This window comes from Oxyura jamaicensis, chromosome 2, assembly GCF_011077185.1.
Source record: "Oxyura jamaicensis isolate SHBP4307 breed ruddy duck chromosome 2, BPBGC_Ojam_1.0, whole genome shotgun sequence".
NCBI lineage: Eukaryota > Metazoa > Chordata > Aves > Anseriformes > Anatidae > Oxyura > Oxyura jamaicensis.
In genome coordinates this window covers 144,586,579-144,598,619 of record NC_048894.1, presented here as the reverse complement: position 1 = coordinate 144,598,619, position 12,041 = coordinate 144,586,579, and the positions used below count along the sequence as shown (strand labels likewise).

Sequence of the window (12,041 nt, the reverse complement as noted above, 5' to 3'; positions counted from 1 at the left end):
CTGCCGCCGGTCCCCGCCGCCGTTCCGCGGAGGGCAGCTCGGGGCGATGCAGGGCTTCGTCAGGCTGTGAGCGCCCCGCCGCCGGCAGCAGGAGCAGCAGCAGCAGCAGCAGCAGCAGGAGGAGGAGGAGGAGGAGGAAGGGGAGGGAGCGTGGCGGAGCGCAGCGCCGCGAAGGCGGGAGCGGGGCTGCCCCGGTGCCCGCCCCGCGCGGGGGGCCGGCCCCTGAGTGCATGCGGGGCGCCCCGCCGGGCCGCCGCCGGCCCGCTGCCGCCCGCCGCTGAGAGCCCGGCGGCGAGGAAGTCCGGGCGGGCGGTCGCCCACATGCGCGGCCCCAGCCCGCGGCTTGGGGAACGGCGCCGAGCGGAGGCGGGCGAGGGGAGCTGGAAGCGGCCGGCGGCGGCGGCGACGGCGGCGAGAAGATGGCGGAGCGGTGGAGGAGCTGAGAGCGGCGCCCGGAGAAGTGGGGCCGCCCCCGCAGCCTTCCTCCGCAGCCCCCCGGACCCCCCGGCGGCCACATGCAGGCCAAAAAACGCTACTTGACGCTGCTCTCCGCCGCCACCTGTCTCGCCCTGCTGCTCTACCTCGGAGGCGTGCAGCTGCGGGCAGCCCGCGCCCCGCCGCCCGCCGGCCGGCATGGGGCTCCCCCACGGCCCGGCAGCGAGCGGCCCTGGCCCCGCTTCCCCGACGCCCTCCGGCCCTTCGCGGACCCGGAGGGGGCCGGAGGGGGTGACGGCGGCGGCGGCGGCGGTCGGGTGTCGCCCCGGCAGCGGCGGGACGGCAGCGCCGGGCTGTACCGCGGGCGGCGGTGCCGCATGGAGTCCTGCTTCGACTTCGCCCTTTGCCAGAAAAACGGCTTCAAGGTCTACGTGTACCCGCAGCAGAAGGGGGAGAAGATCGCCGAGAGCTACCAGAACGTGCTGGCGGCCATCGAGGGCTCCCGCTTCTACACCTCCGACCCCAGCCAGGCGTGTCTCTTCGTCCTCAGCCTGGACACGCTGGACCGGGACCAGCTCTCCCCGCAGTACGTGCACAACCTCCGCTCCAAAGTGCAGAGCCTCCACTTGTGGAACAATGGTAGAAATCACTTGATTTTTAATTTATATTCCGGCACCTGGCCCGACTACACCGAGGACGTGGGCTTCGACATTGGCCAGGCCATGCTGGCCAAAGCCAGCATCAGTACTGAAAACTTCAGACCCAATTTTGATGTTTCTATTCCACTCTTTTCTAAGGATCATCCTAGGACAGGAGGGGAGAAGGGATTTTTGAGGTTTAACACCATCCCTCCTCTCAGGAAGTACATGTTGGTATTCAAGGGGAAAAGGTACCTGACAGGGATAGGGTCAGACACCAGGAATGCCTTATATCACGTCCATAACGGAGAGGATGTTGTCCTCTTGACCACCTGCAAGCATGGCAAAGACTGGCAAAAGCACAAGGATTCGCGTTGCGATAGAGACAACACCGAATACGAAAAGTAAGTCAGCGCTGCCCCCGCCTCGCGCGCCTGAGTCCGGGGCCACAGTGCCCAAGGGCGCGCTCTCAAGCGCTGTTGGCAGCCCTTGGGATGGGAGAGTCTCGATGTACCCCTCTGGCTGGCCACGGGCGATGCCTTGGGTCGGGGAGCAGGGAGGGAGGTGGTGGAAGGAGCCACGGGGGACACAGCTGTGGCTCGCATTGCCTGGGGACCGGCGGAGCGCTGGTGCCCGCAGCGGCTGGGCAGGCGAGGATGCTGCCGGAGGATGCTCGGGCACCTGGTGCTGCCCTGCCTCCCCGTCCTGCCTCTCCAAGGTAAATGCTCTGCCCGAGACAAAGTCTGAGGAGGGCTGGAGTTGGCAAGAGCGGTGGTTGGGATGGTGTCCGAAAGCACTGCCTGCTGTCCGGGTGATTTCCCCGGGTGGTTTACCCGAGGCAGCAACTTGCCTCATGGGCTGGTTTCCCCTTGGCTCGAGCTGATACAGCATCAGAGGAACAAGGAGGAAAAAGAAACACTCTCTGTGTGAATGCCCCGTGTTCGAGTTCCCAGTTTTGGTGTGTGAGGGAACACGTCCGTGCTGTGAGCACAGCTCGCGTTTTCCCTTAACGCTCCTGTTGGCTTTCCCCGATACTTATTTTTGTTTGCTGGCGCCGTCAGGTTGCTGTGGTGTTACCTTTCCAGTACGCTTCTCAGGTTTGTACAAAGAGCTGCCGGGAAAATCGCTTCCTGGGAATTACCTCCAGAACTGCGGTGCTGATTAAGCTGTTTGCAGCCCACTTAAATGCTGACCACCACCACATTTCCTGCAGAGGGGATGTACACAAAGTTTTCAGCATGGGAATGTGTTCCGTGCTGCGGGAGCCAGGCACTGAATTAGATCAGAGCAGTCTTGCACCGCGGAGCTGCCGAGGGCTAGAGGAAGGGGTTTGCAATGCATAGTGAACGTGGGTGGGAAAATACTCCTGGGGAGGAGCGGTGGAGAAACTACAATGCCATTAATACTGATCAGAATTTGCAGTTGGCTGCCTGTTTCCCCACCGAAAGTAGCCACGGGGCTTTGAGAGGGATGGGTCAGGTTAGCACCAAAACACGAGGGCTGTGTGTTCTTGGGTGAACTTCATTCGCCTTCCCGTTCTTGTAAATTCCCCCTAAGGGGGGAGAAGACAGCAGCGCAGATACTTTATACACTTTTAATGCCATTCACTTTTGGGAAACTGATGATGGAGTGATGAAATGGTGCAGAAAAAACAGCAGAGGTACCAAGTGATGAGAAATCCAGCAGAGGTGTTAAGCTAAACTCACGCTCTTCATGACCCAGGAGCTCTTTTGGCCGCCTTGTAGGGCAGGGTTATAAGGACCCGGGTTGTGGCAGAGAAGAAGGCAGACCTGGCAGCTGTGCCTTTCAGGTCATGCTGTTGTCTGGCAGAGCTTGGAGTAATTTGAGCTAGTTTAAAGATATGAAAAGTCTTGATTATTTGTTCTGTTGTGCAGAGTGTGTGTTGTCAAGTTGTCATAAAGCAAACACCAGGCGGTTGTTTGACGTGAGTGCGGCCTTTTTTTCCTTTTTTTCCAGTTACAGCATTGGGCCTAATAAAAGATACAGCTCTCCCCATATTTCCTGGCCTTCCTAAAATGCCTTTACAGCTTGTTTCATAGGGGAGAGCATACATAACCCTCGTTCATGCAAAAACCGCTCTGGCTCCGAGATGCGGCTGTATCTGGGGTGGTGTCTGGTGACTTCAGCATTCCCTCGCAGTGCTACCTTTTAAGACAGGAGGTTAAAAAAAAAAAAAAAAAAAAAGCCAGCTAAGGGTGGGTGCTGAAGCTCTTTAACCTCGCATCCGATCCCAGGGAGAGCACCTGGCAGAGCGTGCTGCTGCCCCTCCGCGCCCGTGGTTCGGAGCTGATTTACAGCAAAGTATGCCATCTGCTGATTCTCCAGGACCGCTTCCTCCCATGTCCTGCCTTTTCTCTTTCTCCCGTTGGGATACTGACCGTGCCTGATGCTCAGCTGGCTTTACAAAACCTGACAAGGTCACATCCTGAGGGTAGGGTAACGAGTCAGCTGGAGGAGATGCGTGTGTGAATGTGTAACCTGCGTGTGAATGCTGAAAGAGACTCCTCTGTTCGCTCAGCCCAAAGCAGCATCTGATCACCAGCGAGGCTATGGCACTTGGAAGTGTCTCTAAATAAAGCTGGGCCTGTGCTGACTCGAACACCACTTAGTGGGCCTTGAAAACCGCAAGCAGAGCTGCTTCTGCAGAGCTTGTTCAGCTCGGGTTTAACGATGTGTTCTTGAGGTTTTAATCACAAAAAGGATAAAACGTGTTCTCCAAGGTACGTGTAGTTGCATATCCATGCAGAGTTGTGTGTGGCAGTCTTCTGCTTTTTACTGCAGCGGCTACACTACTTCACAGGACAGGCGGATGTAGTGCCCTCGTGCCCCGTCCCTGGAGAGCTGTGTGAACGACTGGCGAGAGGCAGAGTGCTTGCCGAGCCAGGTAAACGAGGCGATCCGATGTTAAAACGCGGTCATCTCATGTCAGCAGGGTGGGGTTCTGTGCTGTTACCTCCGTACCAGCGCTCGCCGTCAGTTAATCGTGCTGGAGCTTTATCTGCGGCGCAGCATGCGGGAGGTGTCGAGCCCGAGCGAGGCCTGCAGGACGCCTTCCTTCCCCTCCAGGAACCTGAAGCAGCCAGGAAAGGTGACCTCCTTACCTGTGGGAAGTGCAGGAGTGCCTTACCGCATCGGGGTAAGGGGTGGGAAGGGCATGTGCGTATTAAACTCTGTCCCCGAATTGTATTGAGAGATCCGTCTGTGTTACAGCTAATTAATTTGCATCCCGGTTACACATCTCAGCAGATAAAGCTGATGCAGACGAAGATGAATTACATTATCACCATCCGACTACTAGCAAACGGGATTTCAGGGAAAACAAGGAAAACCTCTGGTTTCTCTACAGTGCCTTTGGCTCGTCAAAGTTGGCCTTTGTCACCGGCGCTGGACTTGCTGAGCTCCTGTTCAGTGGGATTTCAGCGCCGAGCTTTCCAACTCACGAAGGGTTAAGCAGGCAAACTGCTGCTGAAGTTTGAAGACAGCCTCTTAAATATTTAATGATAGTCTAAATATATACATATGTACAAAGTGTTTTAAACAAAGGCAGAATTCATGTACAGGCCCAACTGGTTCCAAATAATTACTTTTTGGAAGGTAGCAGAAATGGATACCGAAAGAAATGGAGGAATGCAGCGTTTTAATCAAGCCAGATGCAGAGAAGAGATTTGTACCAGAACGGGGATCTTTCTAGGAAAGTCAGCAGTGTTGTCTGTGGTGTTCCCCGATGGGTGAACAGCCCTGCCTTCAGAAGGTGCAGCGAGCCGCAGTGACGGTATCCAAAAATGAAGGGTCTCATCGGAAGCCCATTTGAGTGTTCCCTACTCTTATCTGTGCAGGATAGCTGAGGCTGGTGTTCGTAATGAAATGGGGGGGGAGGACACGGATAATGAGCAGAGTCAAAGAAAGGAGGAAAGAAAAAGGGGAAGTGAGCAAAAAAATGTGGTTTTGGGCAGATGTGCATTTTTTTTCTTGTGGTGGAGGGCAACTAGTGTACGGCACCTCAGCAGGACACGGGGTAGCTGCTGTGGGTTCATGGGGGAAGGCTCCCAGCTGAACACGTTGTGGGTGCTTTCGGTAATCCCTGGTGCCCTGTGGGCTTACCTGGTGTGCACTCTGCTGGTGGAACACGTGTCAGCCTCTGCTGCACCTCCTACCATGGAAGCAGTGTCCTGGGCAAAGGGTACAGGGATGCGCTGAGCACAGGCTGGAAAGAAAAGCAACTTTTGGTTTTGTTCCTTCCCCACCAGGAATAAAATACACACACACACATTATATACATATATATATATATATATATATATATATAAAAGAAGTGGTAGACACTAGGGATGAGTTTGCCGCTCACAAGACTGGCACGAAAACATTAAGTGAGGCTTAGGCATGCCCGCCGAGCATGTGATGATAATCTAGACGTTGCACGCGCGTGTACGTGCATGTTCTGAGCAAAGGTGAAATTCTTGGGTTTTCAGCATCTCGAGCTTCAGCGTGTTGTATTAAAGCGTAAAGATAAATGCCCCCTTTAATCACTTAAAGCGTTATTTTCAGAATTATTTAAAAGTGTTTTTTTTTTGAGCTAGCAGCTATTTAGAACAGGGCTGAGAAGTCATCCACGATCGTGGTAGCTGATGTCCAGGATAGATCTGTTCCCGAATCCGGTGAGCTGCGCTGAGACGGGAACCGGCCCACGGATCCTAAATATCACCAGGCCGCTGCTGGAGCTTGGATGCAGCTCAAGAACTACTGAGAGAGCTTGGGTATTTTCCAGAGTATCTTGGCTCCTGCAGAGACCAGTCCCCATCAGACTGCTTTTTTATTTTAATATCAATTTTCAAGAAACTGGAAATCTGCCTGTTTTCACAAGGCGTTTATTCCAAAGCGCAGGAAGCAGGTAAATATCGATGTGCTCCCCAGCACCTGAAATGTGCTGTACTGCCTTCCTCCCCCTGCTCTCCGTACCGACCTCAGCATCCTCGTATGCAGACGGGGAAAGCCTCTGGCTTCCCACGGAGGACGGAGCTGCCTGCTGGCCCCGAAAGGCGCCGAAGGGACGCGGGTGCCGGCTGACCACACGTGGAGTGGCTGCAGCCGCCCTGCCCGTGGCCAGCCTCCCTCCTAACCTCAAGTCATTATGTTTTCTTGTGGGGCGAGGTGTTATAATCACTCGCTCCAGGCTTTTCAGCATCTCTTCTGCCCAGCATCTAATCCGAGGCTCTGCGGTGACAACAAATTGCAGTGGATGGCTGGCTGGTCCAGCCCTTTTTTTTCCTATAGGCAGAAACGTAGGTGAAATCGGCTTTTACTTTTTGAAGAAAATCATTCTGGGATAATTTACTAATAAATAATTACCGTGTTTGGCAGTAGGACAGAACTCGAACCCAAAAGTGATTGTAGCCATTGTTTTTCACATTGAGCAGCATTAAATCCAAAATGAGCGAGTTGGAAGCACTCTGAGCCCTGAGCAAAGCCGAGCCAAAAGCCGTGTTTGCAGCCTGCTGTCCAGCCACGACAGACCCGCCGTGCCCCTGCCTTCCTGCCCGGTGGGGCACATCTGCTGGCGTGGGTTGCTTCGAGCGAGGGCTTAGCAATGTGTCCTCAGGGTTTTATTGGGGAAAAAGGGACAAATATGCTTTCCAAGATGTGTATGATTGCGTATCCACATAGTGTTGGGAAAGCCGTTTGAGTGCTGGAAATAATCCTTTTCTCCCATGTTCAGCCTGAGAACAGCCCACTGGAAAGGCGAACGGCAGGCGTCTGTGAGTGGGAAGTAAATGAAGCTGATGGGCACGGAGCGCTTATTTGCTCAACAGATGTGAGTCGAGAATGCGCGGTAATCTGGTGATTTCTGGAGCATTACCTGCGACTGTTTTCCCGTCCTCGCTGCAAGGTTTCTTTTCAGCAAATCCACAGCATTTTGTGGTCTTTGGTAAACAAATCGTTCTGCTAACCAGAGCAAAGTAGTCGGTGGGTACACAGACAGCTGGCTCCGAAGGAAGTTAAGCGATGTTCTGCGTGCCGCTAGGGTGGCTGATTTCCCAAGGACTTGGCTGTAGCTGGAGGATGATGCAAGCTGCATCCTCCTGTCCCTGCTTGCACGGAGAGGCGTTTAGTGCTCAGGAATGCATAACTTTAGGTTACGGTTAAGGTCCTGCAGCTTTCCAGGTTGCTCGGGATTTTTGGGACATACGGGTGTCCTGTCCAGAGCACTCCCTTAAGGAGTGAATCGAAAATGAGAACAAAAGAGAAGAGATTTGTTTCACTTGAGAAAAGGGAAGTAATACTTCAAGAAATAAAGGCCCTCACTCAGCAAAATTTTGTGCCTAGCTGCTTTGCAGAGAAAGGAGCAGAGCGAGCGTGTTCAGTTAGATGACTTTCCAAATGGGATGTGACTTTCTGAAATAGTATCGTGTATTGGAGTAAGGAAACTTAACTTTCAGCCAGCCACGGGGTTAGGGCTTCTCAATAACGAGAGAAAGGAGATGCCATTTTCTGTAAACGCATTACATTTTCCCCACTCATCTCTCCCACCCCCTCTTGCTGAGGTGTAACCTCGTTTTTTCAGGTGCTGTAGTGCCGCCTCCTTGGAGAGGGTGCAGATCTGGAGGTAAGCACGTGCTGACCTGAAAGGTGGCACCGTGGGGTGTTTATGCTGGCTGAGACAGGCTCCTGGTTCATGATGCAGTAGAAGAGGCTTCCCAGGGCTCCTGCAGTCCCGTTGGTGGCTGCTATGGGACCTCCAGCCTTCTCCTGTGGGCGCGCCTGGTCCAGCGGCTGCCTTGCCCCTTGGCAAAGACATTGTGTTTCCATCTGCCTTCAAAATGGGGAAGAAGGCTTTGCTTCCTGTAAGCATTTTTGGAGGTTACTTTAGAGGGTTTTAGAGAAAGTGCTGCGTAAAACTGAAATACGGTTCATTAATATTTACCATGTCCTCTTCTCAGAAAGCTCCTGAATTGTGACTTCCCAATGAAAAGGGATGGTCGTTCGAGGGAGATGTCATCTGGGCCGATGAGCGGCAGTCCCCACAAGAACTTACTTAGGGTTTTTTGGTTTTCATAGATGGGGATGAGTGCCCATTTGTAACTTATGAACCTTTTGTCTCTCCTCACCTCACTCAGACCCCCAAACATCTCTGCTCGTCCTGGTGCCTATACTGAAGGCTCCCGTGGTGAAGCTGCTCTTACCGCTGTGGACTTTGTTCCCCGTGATGGTTTCTGGTTCAGAAATACACGAAAACGGAATAATTCCTGGGTTCCTAAGTGAATTTCCTGTTTGTTCACTTTTTTTCCTCTAATATGCTCTTTGTGTTTGTGAATGAAACAGAATTAGGGCTAATTTAGTTGATTGGCTGCAAAACAAAAGTATTCAGTGCTAAGAATGGGAAATGAGAAGGCCTTTCTGCAGTGTTACTTCTTTGCATAATTGTAATAGATTATAATTATACAGTTGGGCGTCGAGCAGTGGGTTTGCTGTAAACACGGTCATGTGAAATGTCTGGCTGCTCCCTTCTGCCGGTTTGAGGCCTGGTGCGGCCCCGCCGACGGCTGCCCCAGCATCTCCAGCCGTGTTTTCTCCTCCGGCAGGATGGCGTGATAGCGACGGCGCCGCCGTCTTCGCTCCCCTTCCCGGCTCCTCCCACAAAATTACCGCCGGTCGATGCGGCCATGTCAGGCTGTTGACACAAATCAATGAGATCAATCACTCCTCAGCTCCTAAACAGAGCCGAGAGCTGCGCCGAGCCATCCCGGCAGCGCTTGCTAAAGGGAAAACGCGTGCTGCGACGGTTTAGGAATAGACTGGGGGGACCCTGTCCTGCTAAGGATCAGTTCTCCAAGGTTGCAAAAAGAGCGTGGTGTATGTCTATGTGGTATAAATGTTTCCTGTGATGGCAGCGTGCTGGGTGACCCGAAGGCTGTCAGCCCCAGGAGAGCATCGCGTGCTGAGCAGGGGAGAGGGACGAGGCGGCGGCATCAGGCCGGGAGGAGGAACGTGAACAGCAGGGTGACCGTGAGCCTGGGGTGAGGGGAAGCTGAGGAAGTCTGCTTCTGCAAAATGCATCTTTTCCTGCATTTGCAGCTGGATGTGTGTGCTGGGAGCGGGCTGGAGAGGTTCCCCTGGCCGTAACAGCGGGCTGCTGCATCCCTTTAGTGTGCCAGGTTAATGCAGTGGAGCTCATTTTCATTCACGTGGCCATGGGGCAAGCATAGTTACAAACCCTGCTTTCCTTCCCTTCCCCTAGAAGATCTTGACTTCGTCTGATCTGTTTTTTTGCCCTGCAAATGATGGCAGAGTTGTATCAGAATACCAGAATTACTGGTGCAATGGGGCAGTTCGGTGTGACTGCCAGAAAGCCCATCAACTTCACTTGCTGCGGTCTGCAAGAAGGAAATCAGAGGCTGCTTCTGGAAGTCGGAACCTTCATCCGAAGGGGAGGATGAATCTTTGTGCTGATGTCTGGTTTTGTATCTGAGAAGGCTTGTTTGGGTGTGCCTGCTCATGGACGCAGTCAGCTGCTGCGGGAGGATAAACACATAAATGTTTCATCTCCTCGATTTGCCACCAACCATTGTGCTGGGTGCTAGCAGATTTTTTTAATTAAATATAATTTATCTAATCCTAGTGAGAAACATAATTACAGGATTTATTTTGTATATGGCGACTTTAGAATTACTTAATAAAGAAGAGTAACATTTCCCCCTCAAGGGCTGTTTAAAAACGAACAAACAAAATCAAAAAACAAACTGCACTTCGCTAAAAGTAATAAATCTCAGGCAGGAAGCAAGAAAAAAAGGCATCTAATATGTTGGAGCTGCAATAAAGCTGAAAATTAATAATCGGTAAGTTAGAGCTGCAAGAGAGCAAATGCATTATGGATTTGAGGAAATGCCTATAGCTTATTGAATGGCAGCAAAGTTTTGCATAAGCAGGAGAAAACCCTGCTCAGAAAACGTAAAACTGCGATCTGCAGCCTGAAGATCCAGTGCCACAGAGGATGTGGAGCCGTGTGCACGGCTGAAATGTAAGAAGGTACTTTGCAAGATCAGGGGCTGAAATTGCATGCTAAACTTCTTTAGTTTCTGCTCAGGGGGGTTTAAGCATTGCAGGAAGGCACGGCTGTAGTCTCAGGGCGAGATTTAGTGTACTGTGAAACGCTCACATGGAAAGGTTTGTATGGCTGTTTAAAATAATTTAAAACAAATAGCAGCCCTCCACCCTCCCGTCCTCTCTCACGGTTTTCTTTCCCCCCTAAAACCGAAAGGTAAGGCTACTACTTGAGTTGTAATGGAATAATATATCAAGTGAGTGATCACATCAGGCATGGACACTTACCAAATCACAGTGAGATAACTGTGAATAACTCTCTAGTTTCAACAATTTGCATGGCCATTAACAATTGATGGGTTTCCCTTAGAACCGCATTATCTGTGGCAGCAGGATCTATTCCCGCGTACCGCTCCTGCATGCTAAGTGCCAGAGAATTTCTCAAAAGTAGGGGTAATAAAAATCTGATGGCAGCAAGGTGAGCGGAACAGGTAGGGATTTAGAGGTGACATTTTCTTGCAGGTGGGGAAGTATTTCAGGCAATTGTTCATTTCACTCTCTCCCTTCCCCAGCTGCTTTTTCAAACACAGCTCTGCAAATCTTCGTGCAGGCTTCTGTGAGCTTTCCCTTGACTGCTTGGCATGTTCTCGGGCTGCATGGCTGGCTGTGGCACGTGGACCAGTTTAAGACACGTTTTAAAAAACATTTTGGTTTAGGTTTGGATTGGCCACGTGTCTCAAGCAGCTTTTATGCATATTTGACAAAAAGATGAAAATGGGGTAAATTTAGCAGTGCTGGGTTGCTAGATGGCTCTTTTATGGGAGCGCTTTTGAGGAGGTGTCCAAAATGTGTTTTCCTTGTGAGAATCGTGCCACCGTTTCAGTGAGCACACAGCGAGCCCCGCGCTTTGTGCTTTCACCTCCGGCTTGCAGTATGTCAGCTCTTGTCGGATCCCTCTGTCAAGTTGACTTCTGCAACCCCAAATCTCGTCTCTTCTCTCTTTTTCCTTCTCTTGAGCACATTCTTCCTGCTCCCCCCTTACTTTTCACAGCTGTTGATGCAAGAGCAGAGAACGAAGTGGTGGAGGGGAAGCATGAGCCGTCGCAGCGGGTGAGCTGCTGGGGCTCATGGAGGAGGTCAGGGATGTACCAGAGCCCGTGGTGCAGGCACAAACAATGAAGTCTAAGATGTGTTCCATAGAAAATGCCTTCTGCAGGTGTGCCACGTTGCAGTGCTGCACAGGAGGTGCTCATTCCCCTTGCAGTGGAGAAAACCATGGAGAAAACCACAGCTCTCTGAGGGGCTTCGTTAAACTCCGTGTGCGTCTCTTGATGCAGAGCTCCCGATGCCGGCTCCCAGCCTGGTGCTGGGCAGCAGGTTCCTGGTCCTGCTCTGAAGCGTTTGTTCTCAAAGTGTTGAAAAATGATTGCATCTTGCACCTGACAGCCTTTGAAGGACTCTTCATCACCCCCTCCAGCCTTCTGATGGCTGCTTTGGTTCCTGCTGCTGCAAGCCAAAATAATAATAACAATAATAATAACAAATGCGGCAATTAGGACCTGTGTCCTTTGGCTTTGGGCTTAGAAATATCTGCAAACTTTAATGAAAACAGGTTTTCAGCTTTTGTTCTGTTAGCTGTTCCTGGTGGCCTGTAATAATCATTTGTAGGAAAAAAAAAAAAGTTTTATATTCTTTCATTTTTAATGAAAAATCTTTCTGCCTCGGGTCATGCTAAAATAATTAGTGGTGAGATCTGTGTTGCATGTGTCTAGAACTGGAGAGCCGAGGATTTAGAGGTAGTGGTGTGGTCCCAGATTGCTCTGGCAGTTTGGTTTCTGGTTATAACAAAGCCTTGTTACTTCACCTTTATTCTCAGGATGACCGTCTTTCACGATAATCAATGCACTGATC

At 51.8% G+C, this 12,041-nt stretch overlaps 1 protein-coding gene and 2 long non-coding RNA genes across 3 annotated transcripts in view; all 3 read left to right on the top strand.

The window, feature by feature from the left end:
* Positions 1–6: 6 nt before the first annotated feature.
* The window catches only part of EXT1 (exostosin glycosyltransferase 1), a 166,229-nt gene continuing 154,194 nt past the window's right edge, over positions 7–12,041 (top strand). The window contains exon 1 of the mRNA XM_035317356.1: positions 7–1,477. Within this exon, the coding sequence (XP_035173247.1) occupies positions 516–1,477 (962 nt within the window). The 5' untranslated portion in view covers positions 7–515. The remainder of the gene's footprint in view (positions 1,478–12,041) is intronic.
* LOC118161742 lies at positions 1,589–5,355 on the top strand. The gene is made up of 2 exons (XR_004748149.1): positions 1,589–3,525; positions 4,689–5,355. It is a non-coding gene; the product is annotated as an uncharacterized LOC118161742 (long non-coding RNA).
* Positions 5,380–11,478, top strand: LOC118161741. Its single transcript, XR_004748148.1, has 3 exons — positions 5,380–6,654; positions 6,819–8,970; positions 9,127–11,478. It is a non-coding gene; the product is annotated as an uncharacterized LOC118161741 (long non-coding RNA).